The following is a 27535-nucleotide window of genomic DNA, read 5'->3' as shown; positions in this document are numbered from 1 at the left end:
CCATATTGATTTGCCTTATTTCACCAGAAGATAAATTTGCCTCAAAATTCGCACACCGTTGGATGGGGTCACGATGTTAGTCAAAATCTGCCTAAAATCTACAAACAAGCAACCACTTGCCAGAGTTAAACTTGCAAAATGCTGAATAATGTAAGATCTAGTGAGTACAACGGACAAAAATTAAATCAGAACCAAGTAAGAATTAATATTCAGAATTTCCCCATTTCTCGAAAAATTAAACGATTTTTATCAATTACTTTTTTGCTTGATATCGATTCCTATCGGCGTGGGAAAAAATAAATCTAAACTTTAAATATTTTGGGGCACAGACTGATTAGACTAGTTCTCGGTCTGATCCAAAAAATATTAAGGTTAATTCCGTGATTGATGAAAAAATCATGATTTTTCAATAGAAAGACAACGCTCATTGCATAGACTTTAGAGCCGATTTTCTCGAAAATTAAAACAGCAGAGAAATTTTGAGCTCCTTCCAGATTTTAAGAAAATGTTTTAGGTATAGATAAAAACTATGATCGCCATTTTCCAATTCAGATCGCCACTCCAAGTTGAATGAGCAATCATTGCGCACAAGATCTTTGAGTATTCACATCTTGCCGGCCATTCTCGGCCATTTGGCACACACCGGAAAGCCAGTTAGCGCAAATTTAATAACGTGGAAAAGGTCCGCATTTATTGCTCAAGTTTTATCAAATAATACGCCGGGGCAATAAAGTTGTCCGCCTGCTGGGATAAACTTGTGCGTTGTCGTTATACGCGCGCGCGGCGGAGGCAAAGGCAAGAAGAAGAAGAAATTCGAGTCAACTACTAGTGTGTGTAAGCTACTTTATGTCCCGACTGCTGCTGCTGCTGCTGGGACTTGCAAGCCAGTTATAAACTGCCACCCCGTGTGCTCCGGTGGCGCGCGGCGTGGATGATGACTCCCTAATTTACGGCCGGCGCTCGCCGCGCCGCGCACCGCTTGCACTCGCTCGCACAGAACAAAGCATTAAAAATTAGCCAGCACACATCAAAACGAGACTTGGATTTGCATACGCAATCCGTTTGACGTTCAGCTTGGGGAATTGTGAAAGTTTTTGCAGCCAAAACACTTTACAATTTTGGAACGCTGACACAGCAGAAAATACTTTGCGTTTGCATTGCAAGGGCAGTGAAATTTAGACGATGGGCAATTCCAATCGTCGCGAGACCGTCAAATGAGTAGGAATTATGCAATTTTAAGCCATTTGAACCATGCTTAAAGACGTCTAAAATTAATCTAAAAACAACCTAAAACCATCTAAATCGGCTAAGGCTCCCATGATAAATTCACCACCAGCGGATATTTTTTTCTATTGTATATAAACACCATTTTTAATTCGATTTCCTAGCTACTTTACGTTATAACTCGCCAAACCTATGTGTAACAAAATCCAGAGAATCAATTGCTATATGTATGTAGTGTTTGGATTGATTGATTTCCTTTTGGAAAATTTCCAGCTTTGATTTCCTCATATTTCGAGGTAGAGAACAAAACAAAATTGTACTGGCTACATTTTCCGTGCGCAACCACCACTAATTAATTGGCAAAATCGGCAAGCCAGCATCACATTTTTGCCAGCGGGTGCATTATCCCGTTTACACGGAGCGGCGATTATTCAAATCAGTGTCATTAAATTTTACGCTTATTAACGGTCGTGCACGCAAATTTCAGTGTGCGGCGTACTGTCGGGCTGAAAATATGCGGTCGGCGGGCGAATTTGCAGTCTCGGCGGCCGGGATTACCAAGGTTAATGGCGCGAGTTATAAATTATGCCCAACTGCAAATCCAATCCGATAGGTTGGCAATCACCGAGCGGCTCGAGTAATGGCAAAGCCATTTTCCGATTCTGCCTCTGCGCGTCTAGTCGCCGCCGCGCCGACTTTATTGGCGAATTATGAGAGCGATTGCTCGAGTGACCGAGCTGGAAGGCACAAAAGAGAGCCGCACGGATTGTTCTGCATTCAACTCGGCCGTCGTTGCGGATGAATTTTCCGCCAGCGTGCTCCTTCACCCGTGGCGCAGTGCTCGAGTATTGAAATGGCTCAATTCAATTTTTCATACATTCATATTAATGGAGAAAGGGATATTGATGGGACCAATTATCTCTCCTCTATCTAGATATTTGTATAGAATTGAGTTTCATACCTACACAGCTATAGAAACGCAAAACTCTGTTAATTCAATAATTGGCAAAGCGTACCATTTGACCAAGAGAAGTTTGTCCACTGTTCCGAAACCTCAATCTTGGTTTCATTAATAAATCTTATTAAAACATAACCGCTCATAGAGTCTTGACGTAGGCCAGCAGTCGGGATCATAATACTTGACAAACAAAAATTAAATTTAAAAATTAATGTTGTGAAATCATGAAATAACTTAATACACTTTTGAATCTGCGCGTCGCACTCATTAACAATTTTACTCATTTACCAGGCTTACATCTCGTTCGTGTTCCCTAAGCAGACATTTTTCGTCTCATAAAAAATTCATTTGGGAAGGGCATGCAGACACAAACAAAGTTTCGTGCCTTCCTGGCACACATGCATGCAAAAGGAAATCTGCGCGCGCGAATCTGATTGTAGTCCGGCGAGCGCCTGGGGGCGCCGTCGGAATTTTGCACGCAGCAACATAAAGAGGCAGAATTTCTCACCCAAACGAGCCGCAAATTTTCCCCCCACTGACAGAAAGTAAGCAACCTGGTGCCCGCACGCCAAGCGGCCCCATTGGGCAAAATTCAACCGCATACATTTCCGCGTGTGGGAATTCGGAAGCGCTCAAACACAGCTACTTTCTTCCTCTCTCACTCTCGAGCAGCAGAGCAGCAGGAAAACGACGAGTGGCTCTTTCGCACTCGCCTCGATAAATATTTTAGCGCCAACATATTGAGATGAGTCTTGGCACTTTCCATATCAAAACACACTTTCGCAGTATTTCCTCTGACGTGCATCATATTTATGTTTGGCAATGTTTCGCCGCGCAGCAGACCCGTTTTTTGCTGATATTGATGGAGGGGGCTCAGTGCCGGTGTGTCACCCGACTCGCATCTGCATATAGATTTCATCTTTTTAGACCCTGCGCCGCAGCCCGGGATCAAAATGTGTTTTGTCGCTCACGCACTTTTCACTCGCTGCTGTGCAGGCTGTGTAGCAGGCTCACTTTGCAAAAATTGCGTTTGCTGCAGCGCCTTTGTGTATCACGCTGCAATCTGTGGATTCACAAAAGCAAGCGTCGGCTCAAGTGTGGCTGCCGGGCCCCGCGCGTGCTGTATGTGTGCGTCGCTTTTTAATAAAGTGCGCGTCTCTCTCTCTCTCTCTCTCTCTCTCTCTCTCTCTCTCTCTCTCTCTCTCTCTCTCTCTCTCTCTCTCTCCTTTCAGCGAACACGGCACACCATCTTTCCCTTTTAAAGGTTTGCCGCCGATCCAATCTCTGCTCTTTGCCCGAAAATGATTTTGGCAAACGTCGCTTTTGCTCGTCAAATTAATTCTGGTAGCAAGATTTTTATGCAAAATTGATACGTGAAAAGCTCCTGCAACCACCATTAAAGGCACGGAAAGGATCATGAAAAAACATCCAGTTTCAGTTTTTCGGTATACCAATTTAAAGGAGAAAAATTCCTTATTTTGTTTTTTGGTAGCGCAATATCTCATTTTCTCGAAATCAATCTTTTCCTGTTTTAGATTTTCGTGATTTTTAAATTTACCAATTTATCTGTAGGAATAAAACCTTAAAAACAATATTATCCTATTATTTTTGCGTAAAATAAGAAATGTATCAACGCGCAGAACAAAAAATTAATCTAGGAAACATAAATTCTAAAGACTGCAAGAATTATTAACAAAAAATATTTGCGTGCATTTCAAGCATTACAACCAAAAAATTTATCATCTCAAGCTTATAATCAGATTGATAGAATTAAATATTGGTGGAGAGCAGGCACAAAAAAATGAGAGTAATTGAATTAGAGATTCAAGGAATGAAGGAACTGAAAATTTTCCTTTCATGTCCTGTTTCTGATAAAATTTTCTCCTCTTGCCGGAAATGCAGGGATAAAAACAATTCCGGTATACAGTCTTGGGAGATGCTCTAATGCACCTCTAACTAAATCGTCTATTTTTTTACAATTATACAAAAAATGTCTAAAATTCCCAAATAGAGCTGGACCACGATCTTAAAACATGATCAAACAAATTCCACTCTCAGTTTTGTAATTATAAATACATTTACCCTTTCAGCAACTCTCCACCTGACACGACTGCACTCAACATACGTCATTTCAGGGTTTGAAAAATGGAAAAGCAACAGAGTGCATTATTCATTTCGCAAGGCGCAGAGTTTCTCTCTCGGTAATGTCCGGCGCACACAGGTGCAAATCCTGTGCAACTTCGCCTTTTGCTTTACCCAAGGTAATACATATAGCAGTGCGGCCTCACTTATTGCGGTGCACGGCCGCTAGCGGATGCACACACGTATAAGTGCATATATATTACATTACACACCCGAAGGTTGCCACTTAGCTGGCTGGTTGAGATTAGTGTGCACTTGCGGGTGCACACCTAATTAACTTGTGTTATTGCCACGTGCCATTAATGCACGACATATCCCATTTAATTAAGTTAATTTGCATTGTTTATGACCACCGAGTGTAATGCGCACTTGATGCGGAGCGATTGCAAAACGGAAAACACTGACGTGCTCCATAGATAAAAGCTGCCTTTGTTTTTTATCGCGCTTGAAGGCGATTAAACGACTGTGTCAAACATGCAATTTGCCGGGACGCAGTATTACTAAGCTTTTGTATGCGTTTTATATTATTATACATTATAAATACATAGCTTAACAAGTTAATGCGCAGTGTGACGCAGATAAATTATTAATCATTTTAATATTTATTAATTAATCATAAATTGAAGAACATGGATGTTGGATAGTGCAACTTCTAATATTCATCATAATATCTGAAAACCATGGAGGGAATTTTTAGAATATACCATCACATTAGCCGTCAAGCGCTGGACTAAAAGAGGAGCTAGTGCTCTCTCTCTCTCTCTCTCTCTCTCTCTCTCTCTCTCTCTCTCTCGTACAAAGAAAATTGTAAAAAATTCATTCAGTAGCAGATGTTTGAAATGTCCCAAACACATCCTAAATTTTTTGTCATCCCTGCAATGGTTGACCAGAACTGTAATTCGGCCTTTATCACAAACAGACATGAGCTCACACGTCACGCCTGCCAAGCGCCTTTCACTTTTTAATCTGTAAAAACAAAAAACAAAAAAACAGTGACGCATGGCTGTGCTTGTATCAACTGTGATTTGCCTATGACATTTTGCCATTTCATATTAACTGAAACTTTATTTGAAGTCACTAATATAGAATTGTGAATACCTTTTTTAGAGTTAAAATAATTAAATACTTTAAAACTAATCAGTGGCAAACCTAATTCCGGTTGAAATTAATCTCCACTCAATTTCTAGGAAGAGAAGCGCATCTTTCCATTCCTTAATGAAAACTCAAAGTTAATTACTGCGATGCCTAATTGCTTCAATTATTTCATGCAAGCAACGCAATCGACCTTTCTTGGCTGAGGCGCCACGAGTTATAATTAGCAAAGAGTTCATAATGATATAAATTGAGTAAAAAATAAATCCCTCCAACCCTCACGATTTGAAAATTAAATAAAACATCAGTCGAGGTATTAAGGCTAAGTTGGGAGCTTACTTTGCAGTCAAAGCTGAGGGAAACAAACTGCAAATCCAGCATCCGTTTGAATTCCACGAGCACGAGGGAGGATATGCTAGCTGCGGGGCGTTTGTAAATGCAAATAAGCCCTGTGAAATGCACGCGGCGAAATTTTATCCATCAGCACACCGAGAAAATAAAAAGGAGGCGTCGCTTTGATGCCGCGCGAGAAAGAGCACGTGTTTGCTTTCGCAGCTTTCGCTTAGCTGCGCATTCGCTTGCTGCTTTTATTATTAATTCTAATGTGTGTCCTGTGTGGCGCCGCCACCGCCGCCGCTGGACCGTCTCTGCAAATAAGGCCCTTGCCCTAATTTACATGTTTGAGGGTGTACACGCATGCAAAATAAAGGTGCTGCCGCTTCGCAGAGTTTGCAGCTGCCCCCTTTTTTGTTTAACAGCCTGCTGAATTCCATATTTCCGAGCAAATTCAATTTGAAATTCAAATGAGCGTGCATGTGTTTGCCACGCGCAGGTTTTTATTAATTTATGGCAAAACAAAATCGTCCGTTTGCTGCTGGAAGCTGCTGTCGGCTGCCGAAATTAATTAAATTTAGCGAATTTGTTGCTCTCGCTCTCGCCTGACAACTTGGTTAGCGCGGCCGTGTTTTCCCGTCGAAATACAGTCCGATTCGAGTTTGGCGAGGGCGTGAATTCGGAAAACACCGACGGAATGGAAAAATTCCGCCAACAAGGTATAAATTTATCCACATAACCATCGGATTCCGTGCCCAGGCAACGTGCGTGTCGTGCCTGCAGCACGCGTTGCATACACACTCCTCCGCAAATGTTATCACTTCCGAGAAAATTTATGGTAGGTAGGTATTTTTAGGAATATCACGGCTAAATTTAGATCTCAATTCATGTTTTATTCTGTCGTGAAAGCATTTAGTTAACTTTTCAAGTCAAAACAATTTCAAGGAGAGCGCTCTATTTAATTACGAAAATTATGTTGTTAATTTTCGCTCCTATTCGATGGTGTTTGATCAATATTTGTTAAAGGAATAATTTATCTCTATTTTTGGCTTCCTAGATTCACGCCTCCGTAATTTAAAAGTCAAATCTTTGAGACATTTCAAACTGCCATAATTTCTTGGAATGGTTTAGGACTTCAATGACGACTTGGACATTTTTGCAATTTTCTCAACGAGGAAAATCGAGCTGTGTGCAATTTTCACATTTTGCTTAAGTTCGTTATTTTGCCATCTATGGCATTTTGCAGCCAGGAATATATCCCTGGAATGCTTTTAAATATCTCTTATTGCTTTTATACTTCCAACGGAAAATGCCCTGTCAATACGAGTGAATAACGGGCTGGTATGTGAAACGAACTCTCAAGTCATCTCTTTACAAAAAATTGTCTCACAGTCTAAAATAGAAAATGTTTTACAAAAAACAAATAATGAAGACAGATTCATTCAAGGAGGAAAGCCATTTTTAGCTTAATTTTTTCCTTAATTATTGCTTCTGACTTTTTAATCACGAGGCACAGTTGCTTTCACAGTGATGGAATTTGTTTATTCTATTCCAGTTCGCACTTAACACAATAATGATGCTTTAAAGTGCTCTTGTTTGGCACCAAAAATGGTAAAATCTGATTTTATTCCACATTTAATGGACTCTAAATCCAATAAAATCTACACTTTGCTACATTTAAAATGACAAAATATTGTATAATTTGCTTCGAACAAAGTAGCTGCGAGCACATAAATCTGCGATTGTCGAACGCAAGAGCGCGCAAATACAAAAGAGTCAACGGGCGAAAAGAGGATAACTCGTTTGGCTGTGCACTGGCTTCGAAATAACGAGACAACGGCCGACGACAGCATGTGTGCACGCCTGATGAAACGACCATTATGTCTGTAACAATATTCCGTGGATAAACATTGCCGTGGTCAATGTAATAAATGCACGGAAATTGTTGAGCAGCACTTTAATAACGCGTGGACAGGGGATTTTTATTCTGCAGCGAGCACACATTATAAAATCTCTCTCTGTCATGCTGCGGCGGTGCTCGAATCTTTTTCACAGAGAGCCGTCGAGCTTGTGTAATGTGTGTAATATCACCGCCCAGATGCTTGCTTTCGCGTGCCTGCTTGTCGACTACCATCGCCGCAGATATTTTTGCGGAGAATGAAAATCGTCTCGCCACATTTGCCGCACATCACGTTTCACAATGACTGAAAAAAGCTTCCGATCCTCTCTGAAAATCAACCGTTGAAAGCGTAAAATAACTATAATTTACACAACTCGATCAGGTTTTTGCTGATGCCAGCTATAAAAACTATTAAAACCAAACCGTCGGAAATTTTTGGAATGAGAAGATGAATGAAAACATGTTTTTCATCTTGCTTGGAGCAAATCATTTGCACACCTACAGTTAGAAATTTCCCGCCAGTATTATTAACAAAAATTAATTAGTTGGATTTTTTTTTGTAAAATTGTTGATATCTAAAAACTGGCATCTAGATATTAATTTTAACTGTTCAAAAAATTTTCGTCATGTTCAATTTTGTAAAACACACAGTAATCATTTATGATTGTGCAATTTCGATTATATAAAAAATAATCAAGTCTCGGAAAAAGTGTAGAAATTCAATCAAGACATTTGATACTGCAATATAAATCGTCCAGAAGCTCAGAGACAGCTAATGCCAAATATTGAAATCTTTCCCTTCACCCATGAACATTTCAATTTTAATATCTCTACCAAATCAAATCATGCTGGGAACAGCGGCCGGAATTACACGAAGATTGTATTTGTACAAATCAACTATACCTGGAGTAGGGGGCCACACCCCTAAAAAAGAAACCAGGATTATTCAATCATGGAATCGGCTCTCTTTTCCTGCGTTCATCGTCGTTGGTTTGCCGTCGAAGCAATCTTTCGTCGTCTGCGCTGGATAAATACACTGCCTTTCCCGTGGCGGTTCCGGACATGTGTATGCCATTGATTCCCGTTCGTTCGTTCGGGCCTGCCCGATATCGATTTCGAATAATATGCACCTGCCATACATCACGGCCGCCACGACATTTCCTCCTTTTAATTCCTCTATCGGCAGGCCGGCGGGCTGATTTTCCCCCCGAAAGGCATGTCGAGCAGATAAACAACGCATTAATATGGACGACTGCTCGCCGCTAATCTGCTTTCAGAAATGCTGAATAAATTTATCGCTCGGCCGCCCCGTCCATAGGGACCGACAAACTCAATCGCTTATGTGGCCCAGAAAAGGGGAGCCAGAGCAACATTTGTCCATTTGTATAAGGGGCTCTCCTAATGGATTTTTAAAGGGGCTAATAATTTATTAAAAACGAATAAGTCGTTCGACGTGCCATAACTTGAAAATATATAATTTCAATTACAGTTTAAATGTGTAGCTCTAGAATTTTATTTTTGACAGTGCCAATCGATTCCTGTGGGTCGTATTCGGTTGTGCAGCCTAATCACTATGTCAACTTTCCGAAAAACGGTGGAAACGTATAAACCGTTACTTCGGTGGTTTTGTTCTCCGAACCAAGCAAAGTGCTATAAAGAACGCCAGCGACAAATCAGAGAAGGAAGCGGTTTGATGTACCGCTGGCTTAAGACCGAGACAGCAGATGCACAATGACAAGGATGGCTGCTGGCTAGACTAACCTGCCTTGTCGCTTTACTCGCTTGCGGTGGTTTGCACTGTGGCGCTGCTGTCTCGATCTTAAGCCTGTGGTACATCAAACTGTTCTTTTCTTCTTATATCGGTTGTTGGAGTTCTCGTGGAACCAAAAACCCCCCCAAAAAAAGGGTAATGGTTTTTACGTTACCACCGATTTTAGACTCGTCTTGTCGAATTTCCGAAGCAAGACCAGGTATTTGGCTGCCCAACCTACTTTAACCCTCAGGAATCGCTTGAGACAGTCAAGAATGAAAATAAATATTTTTTTGACACTGACTTTACCAAAAAATGTGGAATATATTTTTATATTATTTATTCATTGAAAAACCACCAGAGAAACGGTTTATACGTTTCCACCGATTTTCGTGATGTTGAGTTGAATTATCGACCAAGTGATTCGGCTGCATAACCAAAAGGATTACTCCGAAATGCAGCAGAAGCAAAATTTAAAAGTTAAAATGTTTCAAATTGGTTTTTGGGTTTACTGGTCTTTTGTTTGCGCTGCAAAGAGCTCAAAACATGGATATTTTTTGAAAACTGATTAAAAGAAATAAATCGTGGAAATAAAATGTATGAAAAAATATTTAACATCATTATTAGAGAATTTATAGTCCTGACAAATCACAAGTTCAAATTTTCTATTAATCCGGCTGATCTGCTTTGAACGAACGAACGAACGAACAAGATCAGGTTGCTTTAGAGCCTGAGAACTGACAGTGAGAGGCACTTTGCTGCCGTGAACATAAGGACACTATGATTGAAACGCTAGATATTCCCGTCTCGTGAAGCCAAGTGTCACGCACGCTATGGAAGCAGCAAGAATTGCTTCTCGCACATCTCACGCACCTGAGTCAAAAGGGATTTGCGAATCAAATTTCCAAGTCTGCAGAGTCAGTTTATCGGAATGCATAGCTTTCAGGAGATCACATGACCTCGCATTGAAATCAGACTCCCAGTAAGAAGCTGAAAGGCTTAACAGAGTAACCACTTCAACATATTTCTTGGATTTATTTATCTCGGAAGTGTGTCATTCTTATGGTGTGTTGCTTTTAAGACGACGAGAGAAGCAGGCGTAAAATAAAATCGCTCGCTCCATCACTCTGCGGAAGACGTTGAATTTTATGGAAGCATGCCACGCAAGCAAGAGCGAACAAATTAAAACTATTCTTTTAAATCACTCTTTGTATGCCAGAAATATCACCCAAACACACACTATACACGATGGTGGCATGGCGGGTAAGTGGTGCTTTCGAGCGTTAGTGCGGCTGTTTATTTGCGAATGCACTCCACGTCCGTTCCCCCGGCAGATCAGCAGGACTCTTGGAAAGTCTCACAAGTGGCACTTACTTGTCCCGCGCTGCATTTGCTAAATCCTATTTGGGTCATTGGATGCACTGCCATAACGGGCCGAGACAGGGGAAAAGGGCAGCGCGCGTTTGTCTCGGATTTGCAAGCGTGCAACATAAATTCTTCTGGCTCTCCGCTTTAATTTGATAAGCAATGGAACGTAACGGCTATTGCACTCGCCTGCTCAACTGAAACCAGCAGCGTAATTTGTGCATTGTTTCTTATGTTGTTGTTGTATGTGCGGCTTACCATTAGAGCAAACACTGACGCTGATGTACACAGCAGCCACTGTGATGCCTGCTGTCTCGGAAAACAGATTGAGCAACACTTCTAATGTACGTTCGAGGGAATTTGTTACTCTTGTATATGGTGAGCTTCCATCCAGATTAAACGCTTTTAGTGCAATAAAACTCGGTGCCAGATAGACAAACGTGAATTGTTGGTTTTGATAAGCAAGAGTAGATTTCAATATTAATAACAAACTCAGGTTAGTTAAAGTAATTTTACGTATTTTTTCTTTTAAAAATTGATGGCAAAAATGAATGGTTTCATGGTTTGATAAGGAGTTAAAAAGTAGGACCTGGAAAACTCGCCCCATGTTTCACACTGTTTTTAGACGAAAAAATAGTAGGTATCCATCGTAAATTTTTCAATGGTCTTTTCTCATATCTAGAAATGGAATTAAAATTGATATTTTTGCTAACTTGAAATGATTTTTGTTCCTATGTTAGACTTGTTGCTTACACTTTTTGGTATTTTTGTTATTGATTTTATAAAGTCAAAATTTACAAAAAATTTATCGTTTGGACAAAATTGGATGAACAATTATGCTTGCCCATTTATTTATGGAAATTAATTTTTTTCTCAGTTCTGTCCAATTCCATACAAAATTAAAGATACAATAGAAACGAAGAAAAATTAAATATTGACAATTCTCTCATTGTCAAGTTTTCCTTTCAATTTTGAAAAGAAAACGCTTCTCGCTTGTTTGAAAGATATTAGTGAAGACATGAAAGAATCCAGTGCACCTTTCGCGGTAAATGGCTTCAAGTGTCACATTATCAATTTCGCGGTGTTTGGCTGGCATACCGCGCATCACACAAGAAGAGAGTGTGACACCGACGTCAGCGAGAAAGGCAAAAAAGTGTTGACAGAATGAAATTGCGTCGCCCGGCGCATCCTGCTCTTCCGCACCAGCTACACGCGGCAGCAGCCTTTTGCAATGAATAAATCAAGGTGTGCGCACGCTGGGAAAATTACAATGTGTCCGGGACAGGGCAAATATTACGGAGGGAGCTTTCTGATTCAGATTGACGTGTTTTGCTGGGATTGACTGTGCACCGGGGTTTCCTACTGCCTCTCTTTTTAGGAATTGATGTGCAAGGGTGCACTTCAGGGAGATTAAAATAAAAAAACTGCTGGAAAATCTAACAATGAGTGAGGAAACTGCAAAGCGCAAATAAATTGCAAATCCCACTCAACAAATTTAATTTATCCCAAACCGGATTTCTTAGTCAGATGACTCACCGACCTCAGCCTCTAACCAATTCATAATGCATCTTACATTGTGGTATTAATCAAGCATTGCAACACACCCTCAATGCCGATTTAATTAAGTGGTGGTGAGGGTGTAGCCAATCCCACACAAACCGGAGACGGAGGGTCATCAAACAGACCGATCCCCTACAGGAGTTGCTTTGCACAAGGGATTTGAAATTGCCTTATAGACGTGTTGCACTCCTAACCCGAAAATTGAATTTTACTTCCGCGGTTAATCCAGCAATCCCTCCGAACCAAAATTCAAAATCGAATATTCCCTTTCATTTAGCCGCAAATTTTCAAATAACTCACAATCAGAGACAAAAAATCGTTATCGAGATGTTTCGACAAGAGATTTGATATGGTTTAAAATTTCTAAATTCTTGTTTGATCATACCATTCTGATTTTTTGGAATGTTGTTAGGGTGGTACAGAAACTGAGGGGTCGAAATAACCTAATTTTGATGCAGTTTTCGTCTGGAAAATCGGGGTGAAATCTGGATAAAAATAATCCGCTTAACCAAGGGGCTAGCATGTGTAGTAAATGCACTCACTTGGTTTTGACGACGCGGGCGCCGTATTTAACAGGTGGGGAGGCGGTGGGGGCTGCGGCGCCGAGGACGCTGATGGTCAACAGCCAGAAGCAGACGTGCATGGCTACTCCCGGTCTGGGTCATCTGTCCGTGGGCAAACAGTGCGGCGGCTGTTGCAACGAGATCATGCCTGACTTGCTTGCTGGCTCGCCCACCGGCCGACGGACCGCAATCGCCGACTGACACCAGACGCCCGCTCGGTCAACCTAAAAGCCGACGCGGATCACTCTGCTGCTCTTCTGCTCGGCAAGTGTCGAGGCCGGCCGCTCGCATCGCCATGCCCACATCAAACACCTGCAACACACAGACGTCGCTAATTAGCCTCATGTCAGGGGTAAATGCAAACAATGCGCAGCTTCATGCGATTGATTGCCGTTGGCTGCTTCTCGTGCGTGGGCGGAATTAACTAATTGTATTTAATTTGTCCGTAGATTTGCATTTTGAATAATGAAACACATCTGGGGTGTTTCACTCCTTGTTTTAACAGGACTGAATTTTCGGTCTCAAATTCAAGATAAGAAAATTGTGTAAGCAAAATTCATCTATAGATTTGCAGAACTCTTAATTCAATTATTTTATAGCAGTTTTTTCAAATTGTATAATTCTATATAAATTTAAAGGGTTTTTATCCTCTGATTTAAATAATTTAACAACAGTTTAAGTTTGGCTTAAATTAAATCACATTTTCAGTCTTACTTTATGATTCCACTACAACTAGAGGCCATATGAAAAAAGCCTTTCGTCTGAAATCCATGGGTTTATATTTTCCGGCTAATCGGAAACTTTAAACTCTTTGAACGCAGTCAGGGCCATTAGAAGACGAATAGAGAAAATTCAAACTACTTCAAAGGCAGTTTATTTTACATTCAGAGCAGTTCTCGATGTTTGCCGGGTGAGAAGGCTCGACGTTAAGTCCAAAACTTGTGTAATTTGAGAAGTCCGGAAAGGTGCAAAGCACAAAAGGTGGTGCGCTCGCTCGGGTCGATAGGAGAAAGGCAGGAAGCTGTGGAAGCGAGAAACTTTGGCGAAAAAGTGCGGCCAGGGGAACTGATTGTAAAGCAGCGATAAGCAGCTTCTGTGTGGAGAGAGCTCTTTTCGGCAGAAGGAATGTGCCACGGCGTCGAAGTTTTGATTAAAACATCAACTTTGTTTGAAAGAGGACGATGATATCTGGCCTAATCCTTGGCGTCGGCCGGGGCAGTCGACACAAACTCGCTTTTGCGCAAAAGTAATCCAAACTTTCAATTAAGCACCAAAGTTGGTCAAAGACACTCACGGCAAACTTATCGTCTTCATTAATTTGCAAGAAACGCGGGCGGATCAAACGCGTTCCGTGACTTCCCAAGGCATCTGCAACGTTTCTCTTTTTTCCCTTGGACTTTTACGGCTTATTCAAATAATAAAAGTCCGCATTGGACTGATTTTTTCATCGGCAGTTTATTGAATTATCCGCAAGCCATCATTCTTGCATTTTTATTGTCTTCCAGATTTTTCCGTGCATGCAACTCTATGGTCGATCACGCCACACACTCTCTCTCGCGCGCTCACAAAACAATATATATACACTTTCTAAATGCAAATTGGAGCCGCCGCCGGAGGTCGATCGCTTTAATATGTGAACGCACTTGTACGTGTTTCTGTCAGCAAGTGAATAAATCCCTGCGCCAACATTCTGGCAAACTAGCTATTATTACACGAACGAGGCAGGGGCCGGGCTTGATTTCAGCTTGGAAACTAGCCACCGACCGCGCCGCAGAGAGTTACCAAAAAGCCTACCCACCCACCCACCACCCCCATTCCCTCATCTATCCATAACTGGCACTCTGTTCTACTCGGGACCGCACACACTCGCACGCAACGTGATCCAAATCCGCATTATTCACATACAAATAACGTACATAACGCAGCAAGCACGTGACGTTGACAGATGGCTTTCATTTAAATTGACTGCACGATTGGGAAGCAATAATAATCCCCCATTTGCGGTTTAATGATTTGCACGAGTTTTTGCGGCTCCATTTCGAAGCCGCGAAATCACTCTCTGACGCTTAGTGAGTCTAAGTGCAGAGAGGATTGGATTTTCATGATTTTCGTTGCATGTGACACGTGTGTGGTGTGTTTCCTCGTACGTTGATTACTCTTGCCTGCTCTTTGTTCTGAACTCTCTGGAGAGACCATAGCTTCACTTTCAATCAGCGCACGCCGATCTCGTTAAAGTTGTACATTATGCTGATGCAGTCATGTATAGGGCTGTTATTTTGAGACGTTTTTTATTTTGGCAAAATGGTAGACAATTTTTCACTGTTTTTGGGAGCAATTTAGTTGGAGTTAGACTTTTTATAATTATTAGTCCGTGTGATTACCATTGTATAGAGGAAATCATGAGTTATGCAAAATGAACAAACTGAACGGTTTTTGTTGCTATTAGTCGATTTAATAGAATTGTTTTATAGAAACTAAATCCCTCCATAAAATGTTCCCCAATTAGTCCATGAATTTTAATGCTGTTAGTATCTAAAGCTTACTAAACAATTTTTTCACTACGAAAATGCAGTTTAAAAATTTTCGGGCTGTGTTTATTTTTCACAGTTTGCAAATATGCTGGTCCCCCGTGATTCCTATGCAAATCAGAAATTTTGAGAAAAAATGCAGCCAGTCAGCAGGAGAGGATCGTGCCTCTATCGAGGGTCGTATGAAATTTTCGCACGTTCCTCTCTCTCGCAGCTGGCTGACAAATGGCGAGGCAAAATTTTATACCCGGGGCTCTGGCAGGCGCTGTGTGAGTATTTTCGTGAGGGCCTGCTCCTCGCCCACGCGCGGCGAGAAAAATGTGACAGAGAGCGCACCTAATAAATTATGACGGAACACACACACCCACTATTTTGATTACGGCGGCGGAGAGAAAAGGAGCAATGCGCCGCTGGTGTATTCGGCGCCGGATTCGCCGACTGCATATTGAAATCCGATTGTGTTGGCAAAAAGAGGAGCAGTGGCTGCTTGGGTAGCTTTCGTCATCATCGCCATATGCTCTCGCTGAATAATTTTGAAAGGCGAAATCAAGTTGGGGAAAAAGGTCCTCGGCTTCTTATGCGCGCGACAAATATGTGTGCAATATCAGATTTCGCAGCGAGAATGTATGAATAAATAAATTCCGCGTAACAGCGCAGACAACGCTACAGGGTGGACCGTATTTGGGGTATCCTTGCCGATTTCAAATGTAATATGGAAGAAGAAACGTTTCCCAACTTTTACAATATTACTCTTTGTGGAAAAAGGATTTTCATTTTATTGCTTAATTATTTTTATTAAAGTGGATTTTTTACTGATATAGTCGCAATGCTGTAAAAACCGAGGGTATCCTAATTTAATTTATTCTCCTAATGATTTAATACTAATAAATTCAAAGTATTTGTAAAAGAAAAACTATTTAAAAAGGAACACATAATAATTAATCTTTCTTCACCATATGTATCCACAGATCTTTTTTATATATCCATCATACTCGTCGGTCCTGGCCAATGAATTTTCGTTGTTTACACCCAAATCGGCGAGACTCGGCAAGGAACTCGATTTCCTCTTGTCAGTTGTTCCTCTGAAGAGAACTGGAGCAAGAAATCGACAAATTCGGAAGGGGGCGACGTGATCGTCGTGCGAATCGCAGGCCGGCCTGTACAAATTCTTTCCCTCGCATCTTGCTTCGGGGATTTGCGCGTTGGGTTTTGGAGGTGCGCGATTCCATTCAGCAAAAACGGATTCGCCACTCAGCTGAGCGTGGTGTTTGAATAAAATATGAGAGAGCGAGCAGAGCAAACTTTATTACAAACCGCGCGCTAAATTGAAAACAAGGAGTGCAGTGAACGTATTCTGGCTCGCCGGGAGCGCAATTTGCTCCGCCGGCGGTCATCGCGGCGTTGATAAAATTTGCCCGCAATCTGCATAAAAGCAGCCGGCACAAACAGTTTCCTCCACAGGGCCATGAATTTTTTGCCGCTCAGCACCGTATGCAAACGCGGAGAAGAAAGGGCAAAGCCGCAGAGAGTTTTTAACTCAATAGTAGTTGCACTTTGAGAGCTTTTGGAGCCAGCTGACCGGCCAGCCATTCTTTTCGCCGGCCGGGCTGTGCTTGTGCTGTGCTGGAAGAAGCGAGAGCAAAACCGCACAGACTGCATTGACTTTCAGATCACGAAATAGTGGCTTGCCCTCTGGGTATATCGGCAGCGAACAACCCTTTAAGCCCCGCTGCTGCACACGGCCTGACGCCTAGTCGATGTGTATGTGCTGCTTCTACTGCCGGCCGGGCCCAAACTGCTCGCTTCCCTTCACCCCCATCCCCAGAAATACACACGCTCTTCTGCAATAATTTCACTTACGTGTGTGTTCAGGAGTCTTTTAAGGGTAATTGTCAATTTTACCGACTTTATTTCTCCATCCTGAATTTTACATATGTTGTTAGGGGTGTTTCATAGTGTGTAACCTGAAATTTTGAGCAAAAAATTCGGGGGCCTTTTTTTGGGAAATCACGATTTTCGAAAACAGAAAATTTCAGATAGTATATCCGAAATATCAAGGTATCTTCGGTCCAGATTGGAATTTCGATGTGGTTTTTTCACCTTCACACGTAACTTTTTGAGTAGAACAAATTTTCCATTGGTCAAAAATTTGTAGTTCAAAGGTCAAGGTCACAAATTCGCGTGCAAAATGTTCAATTAAAAATATCGCAAAATACGCCCCCTCGGATTTTTTTCATGAAAACGTAAAAAATGTAGCCCTGAATGTGTAGAATCGAATGGTGAAGAGAAATCGATGGAGACTCTGATAGATCGCGAGATATTTTGAATTTAAGGATTCGTGTCGCGCGTCCGGCACGACGACAATATCATCCGGCGATTTTACTTTCGTAATTTACGTCGGAATTTGATATGTAACCCACATGTTATGCATATGATTACCTAGAAAAATAAACGAGCTTTCCAGTGGTGTGCTTACATTTTGTATTGGTTTCAAACTTCTCAAGAAATAGCGGCGCGCGAAAAGAAAATATAAATTTTACAAATATTGACATTTTTACAAATCCCAAATCTCGGGTTCTAACCATCAGAATTGCAAAAACTACCCACCGTTGGACTCGTCTCGACCTTCCCTGACCAGCTGAAAGGTTTAGGGGTGTTTACCCTCCATCCCTAACTGAGGGATGCTACATTTTTTGTTTTTTTTTCTTGGGGGTTGAAGTTCAGCAACTTAGGGGTGGAGGGTAAACACCCCTAAACCTTTCAGCTGGTCAGGAAAGGTCGAGACGAGTCCAACGGTGGGTAGTTTTTGCAATTCTGATGGTTAGAACCCGAGATTTGGGATTTGTAAAAATGTCAATATTTGTAAAATTTATATTTTCTTTTCGCGCGCCGCTATTTCTTGAGAAGTTTGAAACCAATACAAAATGTAAGCACACCACTGGAAAGCTCGTTTATTTTTCTAGGTAATCATATGCATAACATGTGGGTTACATATTAAATTCCGACGTAAATTACGAAAGTAAAATCGCCGGATGATATTGTCGTCGTGCCGGACGCGCGACACGAATCCTTAAATTCAAAATATCTCGCGATCTATCAGAGTCTCCATCGATTTCTCTTCACCATTCGATTCTACACATTCAGGGCTACATTTTTTACGTTTTCATGAAAAAAATCCGAGGGGGCGTATTTTGCGATATTTTTAATTGAACATTTTGCACGCGAATTTGTGACCTTGACCTTTGAACTACAAATTTTTGACCAATGGAAAATTTGTTCTACTCAAAAAGTTACGTGTGAAGGTGAAAAAACCACATCGAAATTCCAATCTGGACCGAAGATACCTTGATATTTCGGATATACTATCTGAAATTTTCTGTTTTCGAAAATCGTGATTTCCCAAAAAAAGGCCCCCGAATTTTTTGCTCAAAATTTCAGGTTACACACTATGAAACACCCCTAACAACATATGTAAAATTCAGGATGGAGAAATAAAGTCGGTAAAATTGACAATTACCCTTAAAAGACTCCTGAACACACACTTACACATTCGTAAAACGCAGCGACTGCTTTTCTGATTGCTATGCTTCCATTTGTTCGTATAATAGTGGACGCTGTTTCGATTTCAAGTAATGAGTAGCCTCCGTGCGTCTTTTTTTCTATTTTCAAACCATATATATTTTTAAGTAAAATAGCAACCTGTGGATGGTTTCCAAGCCTATTTAAGTATGGTTTTTCAGGCAAAACTCAAAGTATTTACCCATAATAATATTTTTTCCGGAATTTTCTCGCTACTTGCTGGTTTGCACCTTTCCAGCATGCGTGATTTCGCATCACGGGACGAATGTCTAGCGTTTCAATGCAGTCCTCGGTGCGGAGGCAAGTGGCCCTTCAGTGGGCTGGGTCCCTGTGCAGCCTGGTGCGCCCATGTTATCCGTTCGCAGTGTTATTGGGACCCGGGTCTCAGCATTCGTGCTAGCATACAGTGCGCGCCCTTCCCGGTCCTCGGACAGGGTTAAAAAAGCATATAAAAAATATCAGTCAATTTCAAAATCTTTTAACTTTATTCCACGCACCAGTTGATATTTTCCTGGATTTCGTTCCCACTTGAGCTTACTAAAATCCTCTCTGATTTTGAACGAGAGTTTAACTTCTAAAACAATTCCGTCAGAGACGCTTCGGAAATTATTCACCCCTTTTGTGTTTGATCCAACGCTGAAAGCCTTATTCAGCCGCGTAACTAATTTGCTGGCCTTGCTTCATTCATGAAATATTTCGAGCTAAATTTACCCGGAAAATCCTGGCACCCAGATTTCACTCTGTGCAACCTAGTTTCGAATCACAAAGGTTGCGTCAAAAGGCCTATTTGTGTAATCAGGCCGAACTCTGCCGCTGCGCCTTTGTTATTTTTACGCCAAATTTTCCGGCTTTGCAAAAAGGCAGCGCAGTGTTTAGAGGTGTTTCCTCTCCTGGCAGGCTGACCCCCGGCCGCCGCCAGATGTGCAAAAAGCAGCACACCACTTTTGTCCGGCGTCCTCTGATATCGTTGCGTGCGTATGATATCGAGGCAGGAAGGCCCGGCGGCACTCTGCCACTGACGTGAGTGTAAATTGCAGCCGGGACCCAAATGAGCATTAGATGAGCTAACGCAGCCAGACATACACAGCCCTGCTGACGCTGTTGACTCTCTCTTTTTCTACCTGCTCCTTTTTTTGCAGTCTGAAAAATGGCAGATCATATCCTGCTAGCTGGAATATGCTTATTAAAGTAGCAGGATGTTTGTAGTTTTTATCAAAACTAATTTTTTTGTTTGCAAATATTCTCGTATTGAATCTAGAGACTGTACGGTGAATGTAACCGGCGATATTTATTGGAAGTGAAGCAATATCCTGAGTTCAAATGAAAAGTTAAATGTTCATTTCTCAGAACTGCTAGAGGAAAACGTTCAGTTTGTATCGTTTTATTTAGAGAAGAAATGTTAAACAAGATCAGCAAACTCTAATAAAGTATACTAGTTTAAAATGTTGCGAGAAATATTGGAGCAAAAATATTTACTTCATTCATCATTGGATCTATTACAGGATTAATAAGTAGTTTGTAATGAGCTCACGTACAGATGGCGATTGTTTTTAACAAATTTAGAATAACTATAGTTATTCTAAATATAGATATTATATTACCATCCCACCAAGAAATGAGACGTCTGTGGGCCGTTCAAAACCTGTCTCGTCCAAAGGTCCTGGAGACGTACCATCTGAAGGATTTTGACCGTACCCTGGTACGTCCCTGAGTCGTATGTGACGGACTAGTCAAATTTGAGACGAGTCGAGTCCTACCAGTTAGGGACCTTTTCGGACCACCCCGGCCCGCGCGGCCCGGCTCGATCCCCACGTCCCAGCTGGGCCCTACAGCCTCTTTGGGCCTTCTATAAGCCTTGTGTGGCCCACAGGGACCAGTATTGACCACGGTTGGGCTAATTTTCTGCAGGGCGGAAAAGAGACGGACTAATTCCACTCATTCAAATCAAACAATGTCGCCATTTGAGAAAATTGCATCCGCTTAAACTTTTGTTCTTAAATTTGTTCCAAATTAACAAATCAATCACAACAATAATTATAGTTCAATTAATCGATTAACCTGGAAAAAATTATATCCAACCACAAACACAACTAACCAGACACAACTCAAAATATAATTAGCTCAAATACAACACGTCCTTGTGATTTTTAAAAAAATAAATATTTTACCTCTCACTTTTCATTTATAACACCATTTGTTATTTACTCGGAAATTCGACCAACACGAGAAAAATTATGTTCGCGTGTCGATAGAATTTGTCTGCAGACGGATATAAATTTTGACAAGCTTCACGTCTCGTCGATATTTTGCTCCCCCATGTATAGTGAACCGGGCTGGCACGTCAGTGCTTCAAACGACCAATAACTTCCACCCCTAGCAGGCGAAATCCTGGTCAAATATTGGTCTGACATGAGCTTTGAATAACAGATGACCCAGAGGCATCATTTCGAAATGTATCCACAATCCAGAGAGTTGCGACATAATCCTTAACACAAGAAGGGAAATTAATCAAAAGCTCTACTTGGGAACAAAATTCAAAAAGAGTCGTGAGCAAACACTCAGACGCAGAAGGCTAGTCGAATTTGGACACGGGAAATCGAAGGAAATTGCGAGCGAATTAAACATTAAACAGGAAAACACGTTAGAAAAGGCGTCGGAAGCGAATCTCTCGACTCGCAACACATTCGAAAGCCAATTTGTTGTTTGCGTGTGTCCTGATCCACATGCACGAAAGCATTTTAACGTATTTGCACAGCTCAGATCCAATAAGTTGGCGCAGCAAATGGAACGCAAAAACGTGGCAGGCGGGCGAACGGGCGGGCAGACACAAACAGCAATATCTGTCAAGTGACGTTTGTTCGGGGCCTATGTAAACCGATAAACCAATAGCAGCCTGATTCATGCGAAAGGTAGCAAAAAGGACGCAATCAGTCGCGACCGTGGAGAAGATGATTCAATTATTGCCGGTTGCATTTTATAGTACTCTGCGCTCGCACTCAATTCTTCCTCTCAATAAAAGCGTCCGTTTATTTTTGTTTTGTTTGCACGCGGGGACCTGGCTCTCTCTGCCGTCGCGCATTTATCCGCATTCGGGGGAAATGGAGCGGATAATGCACCGGTGGTAGCGAGCGCTATATATATTTGTGCAGTAATGGCACTCGCTATCACAATCAGTCGTTTCTCCTCCCCGGCACAATTGATATGTTCCCGGTTGCAGGTGCGGATGAGAGCCGATCCGAGGACTTGTCGATACCGAGATATCTGCTCATTTTCCATCTACAAACATGATTGCTCGCGAGAAACTGGTAACTATAGAAATTCCTGGAATTCATCTCAAGAAGGAGTGACAAATAATTCCCACGATGAGATATTGCTACCATTGTAAGAAATCCAACTCTAGTTCATAGAAAGTATTGTTCGGATGAGGATTATTAAGCGTGAAACTGGCTTTATCATTATTTTTGTTCTAAAATGAGCACTCAAGACATATATTATTTTTATTTACTGGATTTTCTCCAATTGTAACATTTACAGAAATTCGGTTTTCCGGTTTTTCATAACTTAATTTTGTTACAGTAACAACAACCCCGAAGTTTTCATAAATTTTCAGCTTAAAATTAAACTATGCAGCTTCCTTGGTGTAAGAACGAGAGCTGTTTGTTTTTTCTGCATTTCAAGATATATATGTGTCCCGCTCAATTATCATCAGCCCTCAAACGGGAAAGGAAGCTCATGAATTAGGACTGCAACCAGCAGCAGAGACTAGTTGAGCAGGACAATTCTGTAGACGTACGAAAAAGAAAGAGCCCACTACACACCGAGGAAGCTGTATCTAATTTCAACTGAAAAATAAAATTATTATTTAATTCCCTATTCCCATCAAATCATGCTAGTAAATAAGTTTGTTTTGACATTATAAAAAAGCTGCTGTACAGTACGAGAACGTGTGGTATTATTTTCTCTTTATAAATATTCGTCTTTTTAGTCTTCCATTCATTTCCTTTTTTGCTGCCTTTGGGAGTGGCCATTGTAAAATTGATTGATAAAGAAACACGTTTGTAGGAACAAATTAATTCTAAGTATCGTCGTCTTGAAAATTGCAAAAAACTGAGATCAAGCTCTTAATGGGAAAAGTATTCCAGAATGAAGACATGCAGTACGAACGTTATTATGCATATTGGAAGGAATGCAAGCAACGTGATCGGAGTGCAAAAATAGACAGAAACCCAATAAAAATGAATGTTCAAAAGAATTAAAACCGCAGTGCAGCTGAGCATTCTATGAAGAGCTTTAGTTTTTACGTATTTTTGATGGCTCTAGTGTTCCATTTCCTTAATTGCGTATGGTGTTCAAAATCGCGGAAAGCGCGGTCGGAGAACAAAACCGAGATAACGACACACAGGCAGACAGCTAGCTGGCTCTGCGAAGTGGCACGTCATTAATTATCGCACGCGCGTACACCAGAACAATGTGCTATTTAATTATGCCAACAAAGGCCGAAGAAGACGACATTAATTCGCATTTTCAGCGCGGCGGCTGCGAAATTTACGGTCGCGATTATCGCCGCCGGTGCGTGACAAAAGTGGGCCGGGGGCATTCGCGAGCGAAATTCGAGGAGCTGCTGGCGCGCAGAAAGTGCGGCATAATAAAGCAATGGCTGCACCAACACGGTCGGAATTAACACACACTCTCCCCCGGGAGGAGCAGGCACCAGGCAGCGAACGGCGAAATGTACGTTCGAGCGGCGGAGAAAACGAGAGCAGGCCAGGCCAGGAATTAACCGGGACATTTATTCCAGCATAAAGAAAGACCTGCTCGCAGGCCTGGAATTTATGTTGCTACTTAGGACTTTTCTCGGTGCCCTATCTCGTCGGCCTGAAAACGCACGAACGCAGCCAGGCAGGAAGCAGAATAAATAAAACATAAAAGCGGAAGACTGGCATTCGCTGTGTGTTGCTCCAAACTTTTTCTTGCCACGTGTCTAATTAAAGGGTTGAGAATTAGAGTTCAAAACTGAAGAGTTCTTTCTGAGCTTAAAATCATTGCAGGACCATGTAATAAGAGCGAATAATCTGCGATTTGAAGCCATCTCAACTATATTTAAAATCATAAAAATCAGCTAAATCCGTCTAAACGGAATGAATTTACAGCCGCAAAAGTATAGAGTGAATTACGCAGCACTTGGAAATCAATCATGCCGCTGTAAAAAAACGTCTGAAATTCACAGCCCCAAGTTCTCTTTATTGGAATTTACGTTCCCGCGCTTGCGGTCGCGTCATTTCCTTGTTTCGTTCCTTTGTCGGCATTAATTATGCTGCTGAACAAGCTGCTGCTTTTAAAGTGGGACACGCTGCTCGTTCTGCGATTTGCAAGGGAGATTGCGTACTGCGATTTTTTTCTCACCACCGAGGGCACCATACCGCGTTGAAAAGAGACCATGAGAATAATGGTTTTTTGGGGGGAAGGAATTCGTTACTCTCGAGGCACCGCGCTTTATTATTCAGTGAAAGCAGATGTAAATTCTTTCTCTCGGCCCTTTGTTCTTGTCCATTTAACAATTAACAGTGCAAATGTACTGAATCAACTCGATGCGTTAAATTAGGTGTTGCTAATTAATTGTTTGGATTATAATAAAATATAGATAAATAAATTATTTTAAGCTGACTAATAGCTTTCTTCTAATAACAAAAAATCCTATACTGCAGTTAAAAGTTGCTTGAATTGCACTTTAAAACACCGAAAAGTGTATAAATTAGGAGTTAAGAGTAAAAATTTTTCATTTTTGAAAAATGAATTACCATACCTCTAAAATTGCATTAAAAATGGAAGAAATTTTGGGGTTATGAATTATGTGAGCAAGGGTCCTGTCGCAGAGAATACGTCAACATTAATTAAAAATCATTACTTGATCTCTTTTTTCGTGTCCTCTGCAATCGAGAGTATTCAGTCATCACGGCAAGTTCCTCTTGGTGCATTTATCCGTATTTCTACAGAAAATTGTATTATTTGTTAAAAATCCATTCTGAAACTCGCTTGTCAAATTAATGTGATCGCTATGTTATCAATGCAATGAGCAGTAAAAACATGCAATGTTAAGTTTGCTTGAGGCATTCTCGAGTTGAGGCCGTGTTCAATTAAGATAGGTCTTCTCATCAGGTTCCTTCGCTTGATTGGAATAAGGGTATTTGGAAAATAACACCGCAAACACGCTGGGGATGCCATAAAACACGCTCGTACAACACGTTGCTGTAAGGACGCATCAAAAATTCCTCAGAGTGAACGGCAATATTAAGTTTGAACGCAGGTAACCGATCTCGATTCTGGGATAATTAAATTTTAATTGAGTTTTCGACGGAGGAGCAAAGCACTCACTCACTCAGGCGAGCGCTCGATGCGTAATGGCAGGCAGACTCTCGACGTTGCCCGCATAATTATGGCAAAACACTTTTAATGAATACTGATGACGAGAGAAAGGCTTCATCGTTCGTTCCTCCTCTCCCGGCGAAGCGCTAACCTGGCCGCGTGTGAATGTGTGCGCGCTGTCGGGGCCGTCGGGGGATGAGACATGCATTGATGAGCGGCGGGGATCTTGCTTTAGCATGCAAATTATCGGGCTGAGCAACTTTCCGCGTGCGCCAAGTGAGAGACGAAGGATAATCTCAAGTTTCCCGGGCGCTGCTGTCATTTTCGTTTCAAACTGCCGCAGATGCGCTGCTCGCCGCCGGCACAGCAGCAGCCAACTTTTTAGTTTAGCTCTACGCTTAATTTGCCGGTTTGCTGCCTGCTTTTATTTCGCGTGTCAGGACGAATCTTCAAAGTTGTTGTGCCGACGTAGCGGAATTTTGGAAGTGAGAGGAAGTTCCTTCTTAGCCTGACGGAAATTGGACGGAATAATGAGCATGCATCTTGAACTAATTTGTAAATTGCATTTTGAGCATCAACAAAAGGTTGTTTCTCTGCGGCGAGGAACTGTTTTAAAACTCTGGCCCAAAATTTATTAATGCAGCCGTGAAGAGAATGAATAATTCAGCAGCCTACACAAACAAATCTTATTGTTTCAAGCAGGTAAGGACGCGGAGAGTTGCGTGCTCCAACTCTTATTTGTAAAACAAACAGGCTAGACCTATTTTGTCAGAGAGTGTAAATAAATTTGCATTAAGGAACAGGAACAAACTACAAATCGTGAAAAAAAATAGTAAAAATGGCTTCACACCAGGTGCATGGATGTGGAGAGTGGAAAGGGAAATCCTGTTCTCGTAATGGACAGCAGCTTTTTGATCCCTGAGTGATTTTCCTGCAATGCCAAATCAGAGGATTTAGATTCACCAGCCGTGGAAAACGATTGAACTGCCTTCGTTTCTGAGTTAAACCAAACAGAATGCATGTAACAAAATTCTGTGAAACTGGTCACTCATCAAAAAATCCCTTTTATGAAAGTTCAAAAGCCTCGCTCCAAGTTACCCATTTAATCTAGAAGAAGAAAAATTGTGAACCGTCATCAAGGCTGTTTTACTGTCATGCCAATGAAACTTATTTTCTTATTTCCAACTCTGTTTGAAAACATAAAAGTAAAACTGTGTTTTTATCGTGGGTGGGTGGTATTTTAGGTATTTTAATTATTTCTGAAGATCATGCCATTTTAAAGCAGGACCATTCAGGTAATTAAACACCCTTTCGGGCACTCTCACCGTTATGAAATTCCACCTCTCGGGTATCATTTGAGGACATTGCAAGCGATACTACTTGATGACCTTGTATGCTCAAACACCAATTAGACGGCTTTGATCAATTTTCTTCATTCCACTTTAATATCAGAAGTGGGTTCCCTGCTCCCAATCCTCTTGCCACCGAAGGGACAAACCGCAATTAGGCGAAAAATTTCGTGGAAAGCTCTTCCTCTGCGAACGTTAAATAATGCAACGAACCCTCTTTTCAATATTGGTGAAAATCCTTGAGGGCTCTTCATCAGTGTTTGCTTCCAAATTTACCAGAGCTCTAATTCTTCAACAGTGTCATGATAGTAAATAAAAAATGGCTAGAGGTCTCAGCCACATAATTTTGGCGTAGCAGCTGGCACGGCTGACAAAATTTTAAAAATGAAGTTTGAAATAGGGAAGTGGTTGACCCAAAGGGCCGAATGCCGATTTGTTTCTCCAGTCCCTTATATTCTTTTTGACCGGCGGGTTGGCGTGGCTGGGGCAGGTCCAGCTTAATTAAACTCACGGTGACTGAGACTTCCTCATCCAAACTGAAGACTTTTAAGCATTAAGTTTTAAACTCTAAGTAATTCAAATCCACCACAAATATAATTTTAACTGCCAACTTTTACCTATTTTGGATCTGAACTAACGCACCAGTATAATGTAAGACCGATTGAACTTGTTCCTGTATTTTGACCAATGATGAATAGTTAATATTTTGCTCCAACTTCTGATTCCAAGACTGTGGAAGCAGCTACCAGGGGATTGAAAAGAATTCAAGTGACAAAAATTGAACGAGACAAAAAGTTTAAAAATGGCTTATCTCTCCTTGGATTAATCG

At 41.4% G+C, this 27535-nt stretch overlaps 1 protein-coding gene across 2 annotated transcripts in view; it reads right to left on the bottom strand.

Annotated features, from left to right (window-relative positions):
* LOC135942068 (neuroligin-4, X-linked-like) overlaps positions 1–27535 on the bottom strand; it is a 193652-nt gene that overhangs the window by 94357 nt on the left and 71760 nt on the right. For both annotated transcript variants that reach the window (XM_065487982.1, XM_065487983.1), the window contains exon 3: positions 12867–13199. In XM_065487982.1, the coding sequence (XP_065344054.1) occupies positions 12867–12967 (101 nt within the window). In that variant the 5' untranslated portion in view covers positions 12968–13199. The remainder of the gene's footprint in view (positions 1–12866; positions 13200–27535) is intronic.

Source organism: Cloeon dipterum, chromosome 4 (assembly GCF_949628265.1).
Source record: "Cloeon dipterum chromosome 4, ieCloDipt1.1, whole genome shotgun sequence".
NCBI lineage: Eukaryota > Metazoa > Arthropoda > Insecta > Ephemeroptera > Baetidae > Cloeon > Cloeon dipterum.
The sequence above is the reverse complement of the archived record's forward strand: the minus strand, read 5'-3'. Positions and strand labels throughout refer to the sequence as shown.